General features: G+C 41.1%; 1 protein-coding gene across 8 annotated transcripts in view; it reads right to left on the bottom strand.

The window, feature by feature from the left end:
- Positions 1–18479, bottom strand: part of Spri (Src homology 2 domain-containing protein sprint) — a 267117-nt gene that overhangs the window by 99462 nt on the left and 149176 nt on the right. The window contains exon 1 of one of the 8 annotated variants that reach the window (XM_076426805.1): positions 16542–17695. The exons of the other annotated variants lie outside the window; for them this stretch is intronic. Coding sequence (XP_076282920.1) covers positions 16542–16594 — 53 coding nt within the window. The 5' untranslated portion in view covers positions 16595–17695. Of the gene's footprint in view, positions 1–16541; positions 17696–18479 lie in introns of those variants that run through there. 8 annotated transcript variants of the gene reach the window in all.

Below are 18479 nucleotides of genomic sequence, written 5' to 3'. Positions count from 1 at the left end.
TTGTCAACATAATATAATATAATGTCAATTGTTATATTGTTGTTTATACAATAAAAATTATATTTTTGTTATTTATAATTAATATTATGTTTCTCGCATAGTTTTAAATAAAATATTTTTAATTATTTATTATTATTTATTATTTATTTATTATGCACGGACCGAGGTCCATTTACAATAGAGTAAAGACTTACAATAGAATAAAGACTTAACCTAAATTACTAAGAAAGGACATGCATAAAAGAAAAAACAAAAAAAAAAAAGCTATTGGTATAAAGGTACTGATATTATGAGTTAATCCTGCATAATTTTTTTTTGAAAGTTTGTAACGACCCATTAAAATAGTCAATACTATTATATAGAGTGTTGGAATTCGCAATAATTCGATTTATAGGATTTGTTAATCCATATGTGGATTTGCATTTACGTGTTTGGAAACCTGCTCGAGATCTCAAAGCACGTTCAGGTGCGTAAAAATTGATTTGCATAAGGAGAGAGGTACAGTCTATATTGTTATTAATTAAATTAAAAATAAAGCTCTGGTCGGATACTCTTCTGCGAGCAGACAATGTTTCCAGGTTAACTATGGTTAATATTGTGGAGTAATCGTGATCAAAGATTGACATAGGATTATTAATCTTATGAGAACAAAACCTGAGAAATTTATGCTGCACTCTCTCTAGCATGATTTCATAATTTAAGCTATTCGGAGACCATATAACTGAAGCATATTCCAACTGGGGACGGACAAGGGCAATATAAAGCAATCTAATTGTGCGTATTGAGTGAAAGTCAGTAGAAAAGCGTAGTATAAACCCGAGTGTTCTTGATGCGGAATTAACAATGTTATGAATATGTTTGGAAAAGTTCAAGGTTGAGGAGAAAAGAATACCTAAGTCCTTTACCTCACTTATTGAGGAGAGAATACAATCATTGAGACGGTAAGGATATGTGAATGGTACAGAGCGACGGGAAGACCGCATAACATGGCATTTTTCAATATTGAGTTCCATACCATTCTTGCAACACCACTCACTAAAACGATCTAGGTCTGCTTGTAATCTGGAAGCATCATCGTAGGACGAGATGCTGCAGAAGATTTTTAAATCGTCTGCGAATAGTAGGTACTTACAATATTGAAAAATAGTAGTCAAATCGTTGATGAAAATTATAAATAGTAGCGGACCGAGGTGGGAGCCTTGAGGTACACCTGATAGAACATGTATCGGAGATGATAGGCAACTGCGTATACGCACAATTTGAAAACGGTTCGTGAGGTAACTTTCAAGCCATGACAATAGATTTCCCTTGCAGCCAAATGCTGCAAGCTTCTCAATTAAAAGGGAATGATTTACCGTATCAAAAGCTTTTTGAAAATCTGTAAAAATTGTGTCAACCTGTAGATTAGCATCTAAAGAAGATGAGACAAAGTTGAAATACACCGCTAGGTTAGTGATTGTTGATCGCTTGTTAACGAAACCATGCTGCTGTTCACATATCGAGAGAGACACAGTATTGTATAACTTGTTTGTGACAATATCTTCGAAGATCTTAGGCATAACGCTACTTATGTTTATAGGTCTAAAATTTTCAATATTAGATTTGTCGCCTTTCTTGAAAATGGGTGTAACCAGACTGGTTTTCCAAAGTGAAGGGAATATACCTGATTTTAAAGATTTGTTGAAGATTATCCAAAGCGGCCGTGATAAAATAAAGCTACACATTCTGAAAAACAAGGGAGGAATGCCATCTATGCCAGGTCCCTTGTTGACATCAAGTTCAGTTAATTTAATATAAATATCACTAATGTTAATATCGAGGTCGGAAAAACAGGGGTTACAACCATTTTCAAGGATTTTATAATCCGTAGTGACATTTCGATAGACTGATCCAAAAAACGAACCAAACAAATTCGCAATTTTGTCATCACTTATTGCCACATTTTCCTTATAAAGCATTTTGTTTGGTAAGACAGGCGCTTTTCGCTTAGAATTAACATAAGTCCAAAAGGATTTTATATTATTTTGAACAGATAGTTCAGTTTTGCGCACGTACAAAGAATAGCAATGTTTTGTAATTCTCTTACACTCAGCTCGCAATTTGACAAAAGTCAAGTAGTCACATAGTTGATTACTCCTTTTAAAGAATCTATGAGCCCGTTTCTTTTTTCGAACTAATCCAATTAAGGTATGTGAAAACCATTTGGGAAAATATGAAGGGTTATTGTACTTTTTTGGAACAAAGTTCTCGATCGCAAAATATAGGTGGTCATACAAAGTTTTTGTAGAATCATCTACATTAGTATTTGCAAGCAAAATATCCCATTCAATATGATTTAGGTAATTATTAATACTACTGTAGTTACCTTGTTTAAAATTGTAATAAGTGTAAGTGGTATACCGAGTATTACTTTTGTTCTGAATATTAATCGTTATGTAGAGAGCGGGATGGTAACTATCGCACTGTACAATAGACTCAGTGGAGTTCATAACACGAGTCGTAGAGATATTTGAAAAGATTAAATCTAAAGTATTGCCGAGCGAATTTAACACCGAGTTCCATTGGGATCCATTATAAAAGTTAAAAGTAGAGGAGAGAATTGCAGCAGATGCAATTTCATTGGTGAGAACATTTGGATTCGCGGGAAATGAGTTGGGGCCGGACCATGTGATATGAGGAAGGTTATAATCGCCACAAATAATATAGTTACAGTTCAGATGTTTGTCAAGAATGTCAGAAATAGCAGAACAGTGTGCACTATACAAGGAATCGCTACTCAACGGAGGAAGATAAACTACTCCAATTATTAGGGGAAGAGCTCCCGTTGTAACTTCAACAAATAGATGTTCAACATTTAAAATGGTATTTATAGTGCTACTACTACGTAAGGTGTTACGAATCGCTATAAGAACGCCGCCACCTCTGGAATATGAGCTGGTTTGTTTCGATCTGTCGCATCGATAAATGGTGTAGTTATTCAAGCCTAGCTCGCTGTCTGTAAAACTATCGGTAAGCCAGGTTTCCGTTAGAATAATGACGTCAGATTGAAGTGAAGAACCAGCGACCTCTTGCTGTAACTCGTTCAATTTCGTGCGTAAACCTCTGACATTCTGATAATATATAGACAAGTTCTGGGCTAGTTTTTTGATTGTTGATGGTTTACCGTAACGATCTTCGGAGTACCGTTGACATATCTTATAGTCTTGTTATGATCGTTCATATCACGCAACTTCACACGCAAATCATTTAAAAACGAACGCTGCTTCACTGTAGAGTCATTTGATATTTTAGCCGACCCTGAGTATACACTTTTGTTTTTAAGAATTTTAATCGGTATGCTCGGAGACTTGAAGGAGATGCAGAGAGGACGAGGTTTACTGGAATTTTTTTTCCCCAGTCTTTTTATGGAATAATTGTTAATGGCTTCGGTGACATCGGTCTCACGTAATAAACTATTAACTGCATTAATGTCTGAGGCGGCGTCAGTATCAGTCAGATTAAACAGAATAATGTTGTGCGATCTTCTATTTCTTTCCACTAGCTCTTCCATTATGTCCTCTTCAGAATGATTCGTTTCCAATTTAGAAACTCTATCATTTAGATCAGTCAAAGAGTTGTTTAGAAGCTCGAGATTCGATTGAAAAACCATCAGCTCATTTTCAAGTTTTGAGAATTTAGCATCGAGCATTTCTTCGATCTTTTTAAGTAGATCAACATTCGATGATACAATGTCGAGAGTTGGCGATTTAGGCGAGGCGGTGTCAGTGTGTGTCCTATCATCCCCACAATTTAAGAGCCTTCCTTTCAAGAATGGATGTTGAGTTCGGTGAACACAGGCAGGATGTGAAACAACTTCACACGATATGCACGTGACAGGCTTAGATACCGCTGTCCCACATCCTTTGCATAAAAGTTTTTTAGCTTGAGACATTTTTACTCAATACGTGATGGTAACCAGTTAACACTCCAAGTTGCGAACCACTGTACAGTATATGGTGAAGAGTGTTGGTATATCCGTGAGCACTGACACGTCAAACCGATAATGATAAACACAGCCAAGGATACAGACCTCGCACCGAAACAATTCAAAGCTGATTGAGATAATGCAGAAAAACTTCAATAAAACAACGTTTAGTTAACAAATTCGCACTTCACTTACAGATAAGTAAAGAGGGTATTGGGACGAATCGTCCAATGTATAACCCAGGCAAAATGACCAAATTTTTGTACCACTAAGCAATGTGTAAACACAGAGCTCGAGTTTGCACGTCTAACCAGATATACGTTAGTCGATTATGATTATGTTTACAAAATCCAGTACTTCAAAAATGATTGATTATTGTGTTTATTTAAAACCTGAACCTGATTTATCAGACACTTCCGATAACCTGAGAAAAAAATGTTTTAAACAAAACTTAATCAACATTCAGCAGTATACAAATTTCAATCCAAAAAATTAGAAAATGCATAAGTAGTCGAAGTCACCTCGAATTTTTAAAAGCCAATATGTATTTTTGACTTCATAATATTGTAGCTGATATCAAAACGAATCCAACGACTTCAATTACTATACCATTAAACTTTCAAATAGTGCTAAAATATTAATGAACAGCTAGATCGAGCGCGTGGACCAGTGTGCGCCAGAAGGAAGGGAAAAGTCGGAGAACTTTTTCGAGATGGATCTAACCCTAACAAATCTGGTCGGAGCAGGTTCTCTAGGAGGCCCAACCAGGCCCTCGGAAAAGGAGAGATCTGAGGAAAGCAAAACGTGAGTACGGGTAGTGAGTCTGCTCGGCCTGGAGTGCCTCTAATTGCTTTCTCGGGACGATTAGCGAACAAAGAAGGCACAGTGGGACGGCTATTTGTGGAAACCGGCCAACCGGCCGAGCGGTTTACGCTCGACCTTCACTTGCCGACGGCAAAACTCGGAGAACGGCTCCCGGTTTCTCGCGAAGGTTGCTGCCGCGCGCGCCGAGAGGCCTCTCCGGTCTCTCTCTCTCTCTCTCTCTCTCTCTCTCTCTCTCTCTCTCTCCCTCTTCTCTCTCCTTCATCCTCTTCCGCCGATTTTTCTCTCGGATCCTGTTCCACCCAACGCGACATCCACAAGAAAACAATCGCCGCGGATAGAAGACTTTCTGTGCGTCGTGTCGTCGGACAGGACGCGACGTTGGGAAGGTTGACTGGTATCCTTGCGACGCGACGTGATTCGCGATCGATCCGGTCGAGTTCGATGCCTGCCGATCGAACCGACAGATAAAGCGATTCTGTTAGCGAGTCGTTGACTCCACGCCCCTCCGAATGGAGAACAAGGATAATTGCTCGGTTTTATTTCACCGGGATCGTGACTGGTTCGGATCGCGAGTACGTGCGTAGAAAATAGATCTGCCGAATCGGGGAATGAAGGAAATTCACTCTTGCGATCTTCGGAGAGGAACGCCGGGTCGTCTTTGACCCGTCGTCTGCCTTCCACGATGTTTGAAGTTTGAATCACTGAGAGTTTAGACGTGACGTGTGCTACGGTGCGAATCATCTTGCAGCTGTTTGTGTAACAATTTATTATTAGAGTACGCATCTTTATGGAAAATAAACATGTTTTAGCTGAATCGCAACAAACTGGAGTGAAGTAGAAGTTTATTTTCTTCCCTATTATTTTTAGTAGGTTGAGAATAATATAATAGTATAATATTAGATTTTTGACACAAAAAGGTAAGTTCAGTTCTCACACGTTGCGTAGAAAACTTCGAAGGTTCAAGCTTTCAAGTGATACCAGAACGAATGTTCTGCGACGTTGCAACACTTTGACCAATCCGCGAAGAAAAATTTGGTGATCCTACAAATTTTGCGCGTCAGTGAGTTAACTAGGTTACTCATTCGATCTGTATGCAGAATTGAATCCCCGCATACCGGAGATAACGCGTATCAACTTGCTTATAGGAATCCCAGAAATCGTGGTGTTTGCTTTTCCACGAGTTCGTGTTGCTGTTAGTGTCACGTTTCGAGCGTCGCGTCGTCGTCTACCTGGCGCCCGTTCGCACATTGCTGTTTCCAAACACGAGAGCATTACCGGCGAGAAAATAGAGCAGTGTGCTAATGGCGACGTTTCGAGAAAAGAAACGAAAGAACCCGTTCCTTTTTACTTGTCGACAATTCGCCGGTTCCATCGTTGGCGATAAAAGCTGCTCCTAATGTAGTCGACTCGCGTTGCTCTTCCAGTAGCCGGGACGCATTTAACAGCGAGCGGAGAACGACTCGGTGGCAGACGCAATCTCTCGTGAATTCAGGGCCCTATTAGCCCCTATCTGATCCGCGGAATCGTAGCTCAGGGTTTCTTCCTCGGTTTAAACGGCCGGCTAATGAAAGCCTCCCCGGCGACGGTGAATGGAGCCGAGGGAGTGTGCGAAGCGGACAATTAATTTTACGAGCGGAGCAAATGGAACCCATCGACGAATAGCGATCGTGCACACACTGTGCGATGCACAGGCGTCATTGCCGCGCAATATGTATCGTATTTTATCGCCGGTATGGATGCGGACCACGACCACTACGCCCTTACAATCTATAACTGTCGCGTAATAGTCCAGTCGCCAGGTACTTTTACCTGGAAAATATTCCGAACTTAATGAAATTTTGACACGTCATTTAGGGGTACTCTGGGGTGCCGAATCTGAGTTTTCGACCTCGAGGACCCTGTGCTAACTTGGGGAGGGGGAAAAAACCACGATTTTTGTTACCTTGTTTTGGTTTTTCGCCTATTACTCAAAAACTGTGGGTCCTATGAACTTTTGTCTTCCATTTTTGGAAAGAGCATTAAATTTCCTTCAAATTTCACTGGTCAATCTTTTTTTTTGAACAAATAGGCACCGAGAGACAGGCGTTCAAAATTAGGAAATTAAGTGGCAACTGACGAATATAGGGAAAGACGGAGCAAATTACACTGTCCAACAACAAAAATGTTTCCATATCACTGTTGGGTGTATCTTATACAGTTTTTAGCGCTGATTCCGAATCTGGTCTTAATTTGAACTTTGAACAGATATTATGATGTTATTATAAAAGATATTGTATTATTCTTTACAGCAAAAGATTCTCTAGACTTTCCCGAATCCAGTGATGTGCAATAGTAATATATTATGATTGTTTAAACATGTTTAAACAATCATTAAAGACGGAGAGGCATCACTTTTGTACACATTTTTGAGGATATTTTTTAATTAAAAAAAAAAAATAAGAGTCTACATAGTATGTAGATTATATGTAGATATGTTAAAAAACTAAATTTGTGAGCCAAAAACCTGCAATTTCCTGCTAAATGTCACAATGTGTGGCTCAAAATGACATTTTGAGAAACATTTCCTAATTTTGAACGCCTGTTTCTCGGTATCTATTGGATCAAAAAATACGTTTGACCAGTGAAATTTGAAGGAAATTTAATGCTCTTTCTCAAAATGGAAGACAAAAGTTCATAGTACCCACAGTTTTTGAGTAATAGACGAAAAACCAAAACAAGGTAATAAAAATCGGGGTTTTTTCCCCCTCCCCAAGTTAGCACACGGTCCTCGAGGTCGAAAACTCAGATTCGACACCCCAGAGTACCCCTAAATGACGTGTCAAAATTTAATTAAGTTCGGAATATTTTCCAGGTAGACGCCTTTTTTTCGACCTGCCGACTGGACTATAATAGAATCACGCGGACCCGATCCGGCCATTTTTGCTTCGATCCGGCTCATCTCTTACTGTCCCGCCCCCGGACCATTTTGGAAATGTACTATACTAAATACCTACAGTCTACAGGATTCTTATCCGCCCTCATTTATCAATTTCATTTGTTTTTTGGTGTCTAATAATTTTTCGTGAGACGTGTTTAAATTGTTTGGTTAGAAATGTGCCCCAGAAATGTACTGTAGTAAATACCTACATACATGATTCTTATCCACCCAAATTAATGGTGTGGTCCCAATGTTGCCGAATCTCACAAACAAACTTTCCGTGAGAGGTATTACAATTGTTTGGTTAGATGCTCCGATAAGTCTGTCTAGGGACGACCAGGGGAGCAAAGACTTCACCAATTTACCAGAGTCTTGCCATGCATGGTGAAGAGAATATTGTTAATAAAGGAATGATTTTGTTGTTTCGTCATTTTGTCTTTGTGGAAGTCCGAACAGAATTTAAAACCGGATAGCCATCCATTTCAATCCGCGCAGGCGAAGAACTGTGAAATACAATCGTTAAAAAGTAAATACGCGCGCAGAAAGGGGCAGTCCTTATTGAACGACTCGACTGTACAACCGCCTCTCTATACACCGTGATATCGCTGCACGAGTATTCTTTCGATTGAATCTCTCCATTCAGCGAGCAGCGTTGCACCCCCTACGCTATTTCGTATATATCCGTCGCTGTTTACTCCTCTTCTTCGTGCGTACACGTTTTTTCCATTGTTTATACGGGAAATTCCTGTGCCGAGTGGTTTAATACCGTTCGAGGGCCAGGTTCTCGCAATCAACCCTTCTCTGTCTCTCTGAATCGAGCGGCGAGGAAGAACGAAAAAGAGAAAGGGAAAGAGTGGAGAGGGGGGAAAAAGGTATTCGCTCATAATGGCGCCGCGTGGGATCCCGTAGGCCGTAGACGGTCCTGTCGAATTTATGGAGGGTGGATCGAGCGGTTGTAATAACGTGGGTCGCGTAATCACGGGGCTTTCGATGAGCGAAAAACGCGAGATTAATCGCCGCGACCTCTTATTAGCGGGTACACGGCCGATTTCGATGACACGGGCCGGATCGGGCCTCCATTAGAATGGAAATGCGAATTACCGGCGGAAATTGAGCGTGCGCCGACCGGACGCGGACGCCGCGAAAACCATTCCCTCGATCGACGTACAAATTTTACGAGTTCAAGTCGGGATTATTATTTGTTTATTGCTGGTCCAAAGCCCGGCGCCGCTGTGCGCGGTAACCGATGGACGAAACTGTTTTAATACAGGATAATGTACAAACTGCGGTCGAATTATGTGTCGGAATATAAGGATGGTGCAATAAATTATTAATATTATTATTTACATATTATTCGGTCGCGCTGCTTGTGTACCGAGTGATCGGGAAATGACGCAACCGAAAAGCTTATTGTGTGCCGGCTCCTGTTTGTTCGATTTTGGACGGTACCATGTTTTTAGAGTCTTTCTTATTCTACTAATTGTGATCCCACATAAAAAAATAAGTCGAAAATTTGGAATAAATGTTTTTTGAAATGAGACTTTGTTTTCATGATGATGCGATATTTAAAATATAACTGCTACTAATCTAATAAAAATAATAAAAATTCATACAGTCCTGTTTATGTTAACCTAGGTTTTTGGAATTCTTGTATGGTTGCTTATAGTTTGCGATGAATGAAACTCACAAAATTAGCAAAAACACGATTTCAACACTGTCCTTTAAACAACGAAGGGTTTAATTGTCCAAAATTATGAAAATATATTCAGACTACTTGCCCGAGAGAGAATTGCATTATCTTGCCCACGCCGCGTGCCCTGCCAGAAGATTCGTCGCACGAGATAACTGCGGTGGACACTGGCTAAATACGAATGTACACCAATTAATTAGGCCGAGGGGAATAATCGTTAAGCGTACGCTCGACTCCAGCCAGCTAATTATTCCACGGTGGTTTATAAATAGCAGCTTACGTCGCCTCGGCTGTTCCTCGGAGACTGTACGGTCATCCGAGAAAGAATTGAACTCTTTCAAAAAAGAGCACGCTGTTCCCTTTTAACGTCGCCAACCGAATGGAATTCGTATAGCACTGCCATAGCGGGGACACGTCGGTTGAAAACCAACTTATCAATGAAGCCACATGGTGGGTCCAGAAAGAATTACAACACTAAAATCTCATTCCTCAGAAATTTTCGATATTTGATGAAATCTAATCGTAAAAAGGAGATGTCAGAATTCCTAATTTTCAATGATTAATAACTAGACTGCGGATCTTTATGCAAAATAAAATTTTTACACATCAATTGCAACCTATAATGGAGCTAAGTAAAAATTTATTTTCCTCGTTAATGATATTTATATGTTAAAAATAGTATATCGGCACTGTTAAACTCTTTTAATCTTTTTCTGCTTTCAGTTACACCTACTCATTTTTGTCATAAATGCATAAAATCCACAGTCTATTAATAACTACGCGAATATTTAGGATGGAAACAAACAGCTTCTGCAATGAAAAAATTTACGCGATTCCCTTGGAACATGTAAAACCGCTAACATAAGTGAATGAGGTTCCAAGAACTGGTGAAGAATAAAGCGCGTGTGATAACATCTCTTAACTTTCAAGATAACAATTTAATGTCTTACGCAAAATTTTTAACATTGACTTTTTTCTCGCTTTTCGAGCGAAACACCGAGCCGTGCGACGTCTGCCACATAAAAAATATGTACTAGGGTACCGGAGGACTCTCGGCAACGAGGATTAACGTCGCAGACATAACTCTTCTTCCCCCGGGTCGATGCCGATTTCCCTGCTCCGTGCTTTTCGTCAGATCGTGCTCGCACAAGCGCACGCACACGGACACGCGTGTTCGCACGAGTGCCTTAATGCACGCTGAATTATTTACAACGCGAGGCCGCGAGCAACGCGGCGTTACAACGTCGCGGGCGTCTTTCTCATCAGAATCCTCCTGGGAAAGGTTCTGGTGCAGGTACCGTGTACCGTTCCTCTTGGAACACAACGGATTATCCACCTCGGGCCATGATATACAATCTCCATAAATCGACGCGTAAGCGCCACCTTTTTCCCCGCTTTCACCCCACGCGTCTACGTTCTTGCAAGATTCATGCAACCTTGGGACAGGAGCTTTTCGCATTCGATGCGATCATCCCAGAACTTCCTTTGCGAAACTGTCTGTCGAGGATTAGGCGGGAACGAGCTTGGAAGAGAGACCTGTCGATCGGTTACGGTTTGGTTCCGATCGATTTTAATAGTGCTTCTCCTAAGGGTCTTTGCCCACTAGACGCCTCCTCTGCCTACCTGCGCCATCGCTCCGTCCCCGTTTTGGGTTTCTTCTGTGTATTTCAATGGGACTGCGGCTACTATACCTGCAATGACGCTGGTGCTGCGCCGTTGCAGGTATAGTGGGCGCAGTCCCATTGAAATACACAGAAGAAACCCAACACGGGGACGGAGCGATGGCGCAGGTAGGCAGAGGAGGCGTCTAGTGGGCAAAGATCCTTAGGAGAAGCGGCGTCACCTCAATTTTTATATCGAAGTTTAGAAAAGTGAATACTCATCAATGTTTATGCAATCTTTAATTTTTGTAGGCAAATTTGAAGAAAGTGGAAACAAATAAAATATTATTTTCAGTGGTGGTTGCATTTATAGGTCTGATATAAATCAAAATCGTATTAAATTCTGTGGAATTTTATGTTCAATCATTTCTTGAAAATTCTCAGAAGCCATAAATGCATGCACGAAGATCCGCAGTCTACTCATCAACTTTCTTTCGAAACATTGTTTTGTCGGATCATCGGAGATATTTCAAAAATCATGGTAACAATGCTTGCACTGCATACTATGGTTCAGAAACTGCAAGAAAGTAGCCAAGATTCAATTCTTCGTCAGAATTATATGAAATCTAGTAATGAGGGGTTTCGTCAACTATAAATGCTACCAGGGTACGTGGTCTAATATAATCCATGTCCGTTCTTCCTCGTCCGTTTTCCGTTCAGTCTAAATGAAACTCGACAAAATGGAGCGTGTTTTCAGCGAGCATCTCATTCGAGGCACCCCCATAGGATAGTCAGACACTCCCATACGTTCGAGAGCTTACGGGCAACAGGGCCGGGAGAAGAAGTTTAAATTCCATCGTGTACAATCATCCTCATGGAACAATTTTTAAACAGAATACCCGAAGAACACGACGATCGAGTTTTCAACGTATCTTCCCACCCCCTAGCGACGCCTCTTCCCGTAATGCTTTGCAGTTTCTCTTTGCCGGCGTCGATTTTTCGCTCTTGGTAGCCGCCAGCTTAATATAGAAAAAAAACGTCGTCCCTCGAATTTACGAGGGGGGGTCGTCGGCAACCCCTAGGCTCACGCGGATTCCTCGAAGGTGAAGGGCGGCACCGGGATTAAGGGTGAAAATATGAAGGGAATGCGGCGACCGAAAACGTTATCGCCAGGAAGACACCGCGAAATCGTTATCTTTCATTTTTCACCTCATAACGCCGGGACAATGACGCGGGCCGCCCTGCCTCGAGCATTGTCGTCGCGACGGCACGCGATGCTCCCTTTGTCGCCGGGAAAAAGAAACGGAGATCCTACCCCTTTTGGAAACGAGATGCTGCTACGCTTTTCCAGCTCCCCGGCAAGCTTCCCAGTCTGATTAAAATCTCTCCGCGAGATGAACGTTTGAATCAGTTCCGAGACTCGCTCGCTCGCTCGCTGCCTTTTCCACCCCTTTCTCCATATACACATCTAACCCTCCGCGATGATTTATGCGCTCCGAACGCTCAGGCGAGAGTTTAACGTGTCTTTTCCAGAATGCAACCCGGCCCAAAATCTCAGACATATAGTCACGAGGAAAATTGGACCAATGAAACCATTTTCCTTTCCAAAAATCATCGTCTCTATGCATATGATTTTACATTTATCATTGCATTTATTTTTAATTTACCAATTACAGGATTCTATTATTGCCTCGATTTTTCACCAATCCAAAACATTAACGAGAAGCTATAGTTAATATCTTGTCCAAAAAACTTGTTTTCCCCATATAATAATTAATCTATTAAAGCTTGTTTCATTTCGTATAGCATTTGTGTTGTTTCTTGTACATTTTGATAAGTAATAAGTGCATATTAGAATCGTCTTATTGCATCAATTCGAACATGAAGGGTTAAATGAATGACTAAAATCGTCACATATAGTTTGTACAATATACATATTGTCAATATCAATTTAATACTAACATATACATGTTATATGCTTTCAATCTTTCACGAGTAAAGTGGAAAGATGTTTTCATAAAAATGAGGTAGATCGCAGCAGAAACAAAAATGAATAGCTTCGAATAACAACGCCTCTTCGTATAAGATGAAAATTGAAAATATTCAACTGCAGAAACCAGCGAAATACTGAAAGGAACGAAGCCCTCGAAAGCTCCCGGCTCTCGTCCAGCGGCGCGAGCGATCATCATTAAATTCCACCCCCTCGGCGCTCGGTCCCTCATCAGTCTGGAGCAGTGTCCGCGACGCGTCGAACGCAGCAACAGTTCCTCGTCGATCTCGATTATGCCCCGAATTATCTGTCGCGCGCCACGTCCCGCTATCAGACAGAGCCCGGATCGATCCCCTACACAGCAACAGCCTACAGCAGCCTGCAGCCTATCGTCCCCGCAAATAGTATCGGCTGGTCCGATAGCAGATAGCAGGATCGTAGCCGAGCGCGTCAACCGTGGCCCGTGGACTAGTCGCCAGGGGGTGACTGGTTAGGTCTACGGGGGGTTGCGACGAACATCGTTCGCAACCCCCGATGGAGCTATTGTGACCGGTGACAAAGACACGCACTTCATACACCTCGAGTTTAGGTGGTGGCTGCGCGGCAGTAGCAGCAGCAGCGTCGGAACCGAATAAAAAGAGAAAAGGAGAAGAGGAAGAGAGATGGAGGAAGCGCCCTTGTGCGAGCAACCCTCTCGCATTGTAAAACGCGGAATCGATTTTCCCCGGTGCCCGCGACGCTCGGCCGCTTTTGTAAATGGTGTAAATTGAGCGGGAAAGACGGACGAATGGAAAACGGGACGCGTCGGTGGACCCTCCGGCGCGGTGGCCCGAGGAAGTGCATTAGTGCGGCGAAATAGTGCCGCGAACCACCCCATGCCACTATGAGAGGCGTCGCGACGCCCCAATCTCCCGTGCCTCGATCTTGGAACCGCGAAGAATTCGATTCTCCAGGAATATTTCACTCCTCGAAGCACTTTTGTCGAACGTTTCTTCACGCGTTCGCAGAAATTCAGGATTTCAGATACGCTCTTGCTTTGAGTACCTACTTTGAGCACCTACTTTGCCGCGGGTTGGCGACATTTCAGAAATCGGCGAATATGTTTGATTCGTTCACACTTTTTTTTTTATTTTTTTTTCTATTTTAAGCATTTCAGATCTCAACTGAGATCTATTTCTGCTGCACTGAGGTAAATCACAGTATATACATGTTCATACATAAATAGTTTACATTAAATCAGATTAAATTCGTACTTTACAGTTTTTTAAGAAATTAAAATTGAGAAAGCAAGCTTTTTAATATTACATAGTTTACATTAAATCAAATTAAATTTGTAGTTTACAGTTTTTTAAGAAATTAAAAATGAGAAAACAAGCTTTAACATTGGGTCGGGCAACTAATATTTCTAAGCTTAAGGGTAATTGAAGTTTAATTTTACGCAGTTGATGAATTAGCTCAGATCGCTGTAAATCGAAGAGGCTACATTTTGCCAAACAATATGATTGATAACCTGACTACTGTGTCTGCAGTCGCATTTCGGGTCACTAATAATTCCTACACGAAATAGAGACGCATTAAGACTATTAAGATTAATAGTTACAATAAATTCTCGTGAGAGACGTTCGTGTTTAAACCATGGCTTGGACCTTCCAGTATAATAATGGTTGGAAAATATAATATTTTCCCTTTCATCAAGCCTTGCTCTTTTATAATCTTTTTGATTTGTATATGCGCATTCTTCTTGAACTCCTCATACAACTCAGTAAATGGAATTGGCAATGTTGAGGCACTACAGACTTCTGTGGCGGATTTAGCTAAACTGTCCGCAAGTTCGTTACCTTGAATACCCTTATGGTAGGGGATCCAATAAAATTTAAATTTATTTTTCATTCGTTCACACTTCTCCATCTTATTTTGTATTTCACTGATGGCGTTACGCGTTCGTGTAATTGCTTTGTCGCTCATGGAAGATATGTAAATCGTGTCCGAAAGTTCGCGCGTTAATAACGATCTAGAAGGCGAGATGATCAATGGTCGTGCTCGATCTTGATCATGCGTAACACCGAGCGCGTAATCGCGGACACTCTCACCGGCAGGTGTGAAAGTTATTTTCACTGCCGACTGGGGATCGAAAGTGTCACTTGCGATCGGTTTTTTAAATTCGGCGGGGCAAAAGTAAGCGGACACCATTTGCAAATAATAACTATTTGAAAATTGAACCGAACGACTTCAGTTTTTAGATGTTGAAAGGGTTAGTCTCAATTTGTAACTTTTTTGTCCGTGCCTATAATGAAGTTTATGCATTAAAAAGAAATATTGCACTTGTGAATATTCTGCTTCGTGCAGGGAAAGAAATTATAAAATTAAAACAAAAGCGAAAGGTAAATAGCTGAACAGACAGCACATTCTCTGCATCCGAATAGCAAAAAAATGAGTAGTGTTTAAAGAAGTTGAAGGTGGTTTTATAGAAATTTCGAGCAGCGTACAATGCAACAACAAAAAAACATCAACGTGCAGATTTGAGAACGCGGAGTCGGCTTACGCGAGCTCGTATCATCGTTATCGCCACGTTCTGCGCAATCAGAGGTACAGAGATTCCCGCGTGTGTGTGTGTGTGTGTGTGTGTGTGTGTGTGTGAATGCATAGAACAAGGTTGCCGATGCGGGGCCTCTTATCCGGTGCTGGGAGTGCACGCGTCATTAAAATCACTGGGAAGGTTCCGTTACGTCGCACTCATGCACTCGTTTAACGGTGCATAATGTGTCGTCTCGGGCGTACAATTTATAATTATTATCGGACGATCCGCGGAAAGGAGTCGTCCGCAAAAATGCATTTATAAAACACGTCCACAGAGTAGGTACATACCGTGCCCCATTCTCGGAGTCGGTCATCATCGGGCCCCTCGGGCCGCGTGTATCCGCCGGTTAATTGCTGCGAATCGCCAATAATTTTTCTTTATGTTCGCGCTTTACGTCGGCTCTCGTTCAGGTCGAGGAATCACGAAATTACAGTAACGCTCAGCATGCGGCGGATTTATCGGCTGCGAGCCACGAGGTCTCGCTCGTATTTTTACGGGGAAACTAGCGTCGAACGGGAACAGGAATTATCCTGGCGACGTCGATCTATCGGCGTGAGTCGGTAGTTTGAATAATTGCTGCGCTTTTTGTTTCTTGCCCTCTTGGACAGCCATTCCCAAGTTGTAACCTCGGAATGATAACATCTCGCTACACTTTCTTTTCTCGGTGGTGCTGATACATGTTGCACTCAATCCGACAATAATGTGCAAGCACTAGCAATTTTCTAATCACTTGTTTTTATCACCAGACCTACATTTCTCGGCAATAAGATAGCACACAATAGATCTGAAATTTATTTCTACAGGGTGTCCCAAAAATGTTGTACTTCCTTGGAAGGGATGATTACCGAGGAATTAAGATTTACGATAGAAGCTATTCGAGCAAATCTTTTGTGCATTTCGTATGAGCTCGATTAATTTTGAAACTTGGAGAGATAACGCTTATGCTCATGATAAAAAAGCATCATCAAACGGTTACCTTTTCTTCCGGAGATCCAGAAGACCCATCACCACGTCGCAGAGCACCAGCATCCCGAAGGTTCGATGAATTCTAGCTCCGCCTGTTCTTGTATCGATCAACGCCACATTTATTCCACCGCGTTTTACATTAATTCGTCAAAACAGATTTTGTAAATGAATTTATATAACAATTATAGGAGGTTTCATTTAATTTAGTATGTTTAAAGTTCAAAGTAGCATTCAGAACTTTTATAAAATATTACATGGAAATTTAACTCGAGACGTATGCATTTTTAAAAATGCTGGAAACCGAAACGTCCTAAAATCACATTGTATACAATATACAAAATCCGAATTTTATTTTAACGTAAGTTTAAAACTGAACAGGTGTATATTTATACAGTAAACAATTTTGCGACACAGGCAGTGTTATTATTTTGATTCTGCGCGTTCGTCGCAGCTCACCCTGTTCACTGGTGTCGGTCCGATACGCGTAGGCCCTGGTTCACACCCGCGCGGACATCGAGACGACGATATAAGGATCGAGGATCGAGGATCGAGGATCGAGGTCACGATCGATACAGAGAGCGGCGAGAAGGACGGATCCGCGAGAGGAAGGTGTTCCTCGCAATCGACGACGACACGCGAGACTGGACAATGCACCACGGGTACACTGCACTCTCGGCCACTCGCGGTCTAACATTAGACAAAAACAGAAATAGATGATAATTTGCAAATCGGTGGGGAGCACGAGGCAGGGGAAACAAGTAAGACCGCTGGAGATGGGCCAAAACGGATAGGACTCGAGGCGGAAGGGACTTGTGATTTTGGGAAAAGCCGCAGTGATTGTTATTATTATTATTATTTCGATGCGCTGGCTGCTGCTGCTCAGCTGCTGCGTCGAACGGAGTCCCACATAGTAAATAAATAACGACCCATCGCGAAACGACTGGCTTCCTCGTAAATCAATCGCGGTTTATTAACCATAAATTACTTTTTCACCATTATCGAAGAGTCCTCGATCGGAGGGTTCGGAGAATCGATTTCTCCAATTGTGTCCGAGAATCTGACGTCGGAGAAGATTAGTGACATTTTATCTGCAGTTTAATGGTTGTTTTATTCGGAGCATGACAACTATTAGACATACAATGCTTGAATGTTTAGGAATTGATTAAACACTGACATGTTTAATAATCTAAACAGTATTTTCAATAATGGTACTGCAATTTTTAGTGGTGACTTTTCATCTGCAGTTTAATGGTTGTATGCATGTTTCATTCGAAGCATGACAACTATTAGACATACAATGCTTGAATGTTTAGTAATTGATTACACATCGACATGTTTAATAATCTAAACAATATTTTCAATAATGGTAAAGTAATTTTTAGTGGTGACTTTTCATCTGCAGTTTATTGATTGTATACATGTTTCATTCGGAGTATGGCAACTATTACACATAGAATACTTGAATGTTTAGTAATTGATTACACATCGACATATTTGATAATCTAAACAATATTTTCAATAATGGTACAGCAATTTTTAATGGTAACTTTTCATCTGCAGTTTAATGGTTGTATGCATGTTTCATTCGAAGCATGGCAACTATTAGACATACAATACTTGAATGTTTAGGAATTGATTAGACACCGACATGTTTAATAATCCAAACAATATTTTCAATAATGGTACAGCAATTTTTAATGGTGACTTTTCATCTGATGTTTATTGATTGTATGCTTGTTTCATTCGAAGCATGACAACTGTTAGACATACAATGCTTGAATGTTTAGAAATTGATTAGACACCGACATGTTTAATAATCTAAACAATATTTTCAATAATGGTACTGCAATTTTTAGTGGTGACTTTTCATCTGCAGTTTAATGGTTGTATACATGTTTCATTCGGAGTATGGCAACTATTACACATAGAATACTTGAATGTTTAGTAA

This window comes from Lasioglossum baleicum, chromosome 7 (assembly GCF_051020765.1).
Source record: "Lasioglossum baleicum chromosome 7, iyLasBale1, whole genome shotgun sequence".
Classification (NCBI taxonomy): domain Eukaryota; kingdom Metazoa; phylum Arthropoda; class Insecta; order Hymenoptera; family Halictidae; genus Lasioglossum; species Lasioglossum baleicum.
This window is presented reverse-complemented; position numbering and strand designations above follow the sequence as displayed.